Genomic DNA, 5403 nt, shown 5'->3' with positions numbered 1-5403 from the left:
GTGAGGGTGTTTAATGTTCAACACACATTCTTCATTTTCTTTTCTTTTTTTTTAGAAAACAAAATAACCTTGTGTTTGGTTACAAAGGACCATAACAAATCACATTATGACTTTTAAGTCTTTGTGGTTGTCATTGCAACTTCCCTTAACATGAATTGTCCCTTTGCATTTGATAACCTTCCTTCCATTGTGGTCTACTACTTTAACCGAAAAAACAACACGAGTAGTCTCAGATGCTCGTACTGTCTTGAAGACCACTCACTCATGCTCACTCTCTCCAAACCTCTCTCCCCTTCCTCCTTTTCATTGCTGAACCAGGGTCGAGTAACGTCTGAGGTAAAATTAGAGGTAAAGGGTGACATCTGTTCATCTGACTGATAAACAGGCCAACATGAAACAAATAACTTCCCCAAGATCTCTTGTTTGTAATACGTGATAGTGTGTGCCATTGGGGGATTCTGTCAATATGTTTTACATTTAATAAAATATACCAATTCAAATTATAACAATCATATATATATATATATATATATATATATATAAACATCTTCAGTTTTTTTCTTTCTAAATAAAAAACAAAAAAAAACAACAGACATTTGAAACAGTGTACACATCATCGTTGCCTCTGACACTCTCTTACTGTAATAAAGTCTATGACCGCTAATTCTAGATCAGCCAACCCTCAGTAAATCCACTATGAAGGCTCCAGATAACTCCCACAGAGCCTGGTCTGAGTGCACCATCAGCAGGCAAGGACCAGTGAGGAAGGCCCCAGGTTGAAAAGAGAAAGAGCGGAATGCAGTGGAAGGCTGTGGGGCTTTGGAGGGCCACGTCGGAGGTCTGGGTCTACTGAGAGCACTGTTCCACCTGCTAAGCTCCCCCTCCTGCGTCCCGACAGATGCTCTCCCCTCTCAACACCTAGACCTCCTTGGTCCAGGGAACCACTCCCACCCCCTAGCCTGGCCTCATCGGACCGCCTTGTGCTTTCCTCCACAGCAGCCACACCTCTCCCCACACCGTAGGCAGGCGCGCAAAGGCAGGTAGCAGCACATGCAGGGCACGAAGAGCGACAGGACCAGGAGGGCCAACCAGCGGGCACAGCAAAAGGGGTGCGGGTGGCCCCCCAGCGAGTCATCACACGAGCAGGGCTCCCAGAACTCTCCCTCAGAGTCCGACATGCAGTGGTAGAGCAGACTCTCTGCGCACCACACACAGGTCCACTGGCGCAGACAGTGCAGGGCCGGGTCTGGGGCATCTCTGCAGCGGCCCCGCCCGTTCTCCGAAACGCTGAAAACAGAGCGGCAGTACACACAGCGTGATGAACATGACGATGAGCCCTGAGGACAAGGGCTGTCGTCGTCGGGGGAGACTACACCTGGGTCACCCCCGCCGCTGCTGGCCCCTCCTCCTCTCTTACGAGTCCGCGACCGGGGCGTGGCCAGTGAGGTGTGGATGCAGCAGGGAGAGGGTGATTCTTTGCACGTCTCTTGGGGTGAGCCGGCAGCTGAGGACGAGCCTGACACAGCGTTGGGCATGGACATACAGGTGGGCGATGACGAGGACAGCCGCTGGGAAGCTTTACTGTCCAGGCTCACCGTCACGTCGCAGGCTGCCGTCCCCACTCCTGCCACGTCCTTCTCAAAGCGAACCACGCACAGCTCTGACTTGTCCTGCAGACTCCCTCCACCACTGACAACCACACCCCCGGTCAGCCCCCCAACCATAGTCCTAGTGGCCCCCGCCCGTCGGTAGTCGTCATAATCTCGAGAACCCCACAGGTCTTTGCAAGGATCCACAATGCGTAGGCCCCCTTCCTCCAGCAGAGAAATAGTGGGTGAGAGGGGGGCCAGAGGAGATGAGGCTGGTTGACCCACAGGAGGAGTAGGTGGAGCAGGAGGCGGGGGCGGGGGCGCTGGCGGATTCAACACAGCCGTCATTTGTGAGAGCTGGTGCTGTCCCGGCCTGGTGTGGATCTGTGGAGAGGGTATAGAATTACAGAGTGAGTCAGGAACAGTGTGTACCGTGGCAGCAGTTACAGAAGGTTTTATCTCTAGCATAGCAATGAAAGAAGCTCAAATGATCGAGAACCACAATTTTGATACAATTTTATTCTATGGGATGGCAGTGGGTTGTTTAAATTTGAACATTACTTCATGTAGAATAAATAAAAGTCTAGCTGTGGACTTAAGGGTGGAGACAGAGTGGTGGAAATAATCATCCTCCCATCTCTTTTTTATTGCTCTAAATGTCTACATTTCAAATATCACCGATTTCGCAAGGGAACCCCAAAGACCCAAGGAGGTTACCACATCTTTAAGAACTATTCTTAGTAATCATCAATAGAGCTCACAAGTGTAACAGGAACATGTAACGTGACAGATTAACTGAAAAATGTAACATGTGTCTGTTCCTTTGATCATCTTATTGTCACAACGATGTACCAATAATAGACTCGGAGCGGCAGGTGTTACCTGAGCAGGTGTCTGAGTTGTGACAGCATGGCTGGATCCAAAACTAAATTCTTCCGACCGTACGAAGCAGGTAGACGACGACTCGCTTGTCACTATGGTGATGGGTTTGGGAAGCATCTCCTTTCTGCTGTTGGATGACGACTCACTTCCTGTATGAGACTGGCAGAGGCTACACGTCATCCCACATGTCAAAAAACACCAATAACTGCATGGGGGGGGGGGGGGCCAAGTGGCAGAGCAAAGGAGCCATTTATAGAGAATAAATGATCAACCGACAAACTGCTCAGATACTCACAGCTTGTCCATCATCCTCAGTGTCGGCCTCTTCTGGTGTGGAGGACGAGGGCGAGTCAGAGCCTTGATAACATTAATAGAGAGGATTTAGGCTTTGCCAATTCGAACCTAACTGGTGAAAGTTCTTATATGTGACTCGTGTATCTCTACCTCTGTCAAGCTTGTCTATGACGAGATGCAGCCCTTTCTCAAAGGAGATGGCATCGGCAGGGCTCTGGAACGTAAGGCCAAACTTTCGATCTTCTACTCGCCAGTGATGGAAGATGGGGTTCACCTTATTGTACACTAGCCCCCTTTGTACTGCACACTCCAACACTGGCTAGAGACGCCAAATGGCAATCGCAACAACATGAGAAGTTAGTTCACCAACCAGGACGTATCGTTTCCTCAAATCATGGCCCCACATAGCATGAATCTACAGTCTTCAGGTGGCGTTGAGGTGCAACCTGGCACCAAAGACAGCCATAACACACACGCACACACTCACTGCTCGATCTCGCAGCCGTTCTCCACGTATGATGTATTCTTTCCGCCCCCTGCCGTCATGACTCCGCCCTTTACATATCACCACATGACTGAGGCCGCCACCTCCAATGGGCACCCAACCGCCACTGGAGTCATCACGTGTCATCACCACTGCACGAACACGCACACTGCCAGGGAAGCCAAGAGAGTGAGCAGAGGCCCAGGCTGATTAAACAACGCAATGATTTAGGCTGCACTGTCAAACACACACAAGTACACGCAAACATGCATGCACCAATACGCACATTCATTCATTCAGTTGAGTAAAGTGATCAGCTTGCACAATACAAAAATGCAGTACTAATTTTAGTGTGAGGCAACTGTTTCAGCTCTCAGATAGCATGATGAAATTCACACAAAGAAGACAGAGTTGACAGTTTGGCCTATGAGTATTGGCGTTGCAACATGTGACAGCTCAAATGCCTATCATAGAGTAGCCCTATAGTCAGGGCAGTATTTACCAATCTATGATCACGTGATTGAGGTAAATACACTTTTAATTAGCATGCGGTGATGGTAAACAAATATGAAAAATCAAGAAATATTTGACAAGGTGGTTTGGCGTTATTTATGCATGTCTGCAGTTAAGGAGCATAATTCTGACAATTAAACCTAGGACTGACTGGGCTATATGCGCTGAGAATAAAAGTATATTGAGCAAATGGATAGAAAGAAAGCCAGCGTTGAGGAGCAGAGAAACGGCCAAATGGGAGGAGGGAGGAAGAATGAGTGTTTCCCAGATAGATGTATCAATGAACGCACCCATTCGCCATCAGAGGCCCCGGCATTCTTGCAAAAAGAAGCTCTGCCCTCGCTAATCGGCTGAATAATTCAGCACCGCAGTTCGACATGTGCATGTAATGCAGGCACAGACGCGTCTTTTTGATATTTTCAAATCACACTGAATTTTAAGTGTTGCAATTATTTTTCCCAGGCGCTCCTTTTCTCCATTCCGCCCCTGCTGCATGCACTCATTAACACACCCCGATATTATGTTATATGTTTTTATGAATGGGGTAGCGCAAGACTGGCTTCGACATCGCGCGGTGCGTTAGCTGTTTCGCCGGAATGTGTATAAGGCCTAAATACAATACAATCGCGTGTGAAAAAGGGAACGAAAAGGGAACGAGTGGGTGAGAGGATGGAAACGGGAGATGGGGGGAGGGGGCCGATTAGAAAAGGGAAGGAGGAGAGGAGGGGTGAGGATGAGGGAGAGCGAGCGAGAGAGAGAAAAAAATCACATTTCATTCATAAAGTTTGGCTTTAAAAAATCATAATGAAACCCCGAGACACGTTGATAAAAATCACAACGCCTCCATCCCTCCCTCGTTTGACTAGCCATGTCTTGAATGACGCGATGCTGGCCCCAAACTCGCCATATTTCGCTTTTTCCCCCCCATACATTTTACACATTGACTTATTTCGTGACTGTTTTAACCAATCGCTGACCACGCATTTAGTTCTGAATTGTTGCATAGCTTCTGTTGTTTGTGTAATATGTTTTTATTGTAATTTCTTTTCTTGCGTGTAGGTTGTGTGCCAGTCGTCTAAAAGCACAGGTCCACATGTAGGTGGCTTAACATTTATCACATATTGGCATGGATGTATCGGAAATGGGGTGTATGCTGTTGATTCAAGACTACGTAATGGTGTTTTTATTCTCGGCAGCCTGCTAAATTGAAGAGCACCGATTGTGAGAATAGTGCATGATGCTGGATTGGTGTAACATTGATGGCGGTGGCGTTCTTTCTATCCGGTTTGGCGGATGGCTGCATATATATGTGCAATGTTAAAAATGAAAATGTAAGGACTTACTCGCCCTCCATGGATCGGTGTTGCCCGCCGCTTGCAGCAGCCCACCCCAGGGTCTCCTCTCTCTCTCTCTCTCTCTCTCTCTCTCTCTCTCTCTCTCTCTCTCTTTTTATCCTCCTTTCAGGAAACACTCACAGGCTCACTCACATTCTCTCTCTATCTGCTCTCATTTTCCTAATCTTGCTCTCTCTTCCTCTCTCCCTTCCTCTCGCTCTCTCTCTCCACCTTGATGTCGTTTCGGTGTATCAGGATAGGCTTGAGGTTGCAGCAGCCATTTTCCGCTGGCAGCATCCTCCCTCTC

The 5403-nt window shown here is 48.1% G+C and overlaps 1 protein-coding gene across 1 annotated transcript; it reads right to left on the bottom strand.

Annotated features, from left to right (window-relative positions):
- Positions 1-549: 549 nt before the first annotated feature.
- spred3 (sprouty related EVH1 domain containing 3) lies at positions 550-5403 on the bottom strand. Its single transcript, XM_031863628.1, has 6 exons — positions 5106-5403; positions 3253-3418; positions 2916-3084; positions 2767-2828; positions 2472-2630; positions 550-1973 (listed from the first exon to the last, which is right to left on the bottom strand). Exons 1-6 carry the CDS (start codon positions 5114-5116, stop codon positions 966-968), a joined length of 1575 nt encoding a protein of 524 aa, XP_031719488.1. The 5' UTR covers positions 5117-5403; the 3' UTR covers positions 550-965.

Source organism: Anarrhichthys ocellatus, unplaced genomic scaffold (genome assembly GCF_004355925.1).
Source record: "Anarrhichthys ocellatus isolate YVR2014 unplaced genomic scaffold, GSC_Weel_1.0 scaffold29, whole genome shotgun sequence".
Taxonomy (NCBI): Eukaryota; Metazoa; Chordata; class Actinopteri; order Perciformes; family Anarhichadidae; genus Anarrhichthys; species Anarrhichthys ocellatus.
The sequence above is the reverse complement of the archived record's forward strand: the minus strand, read 5'-3'. Positions and strand labels throughout refer to the sequence as shown.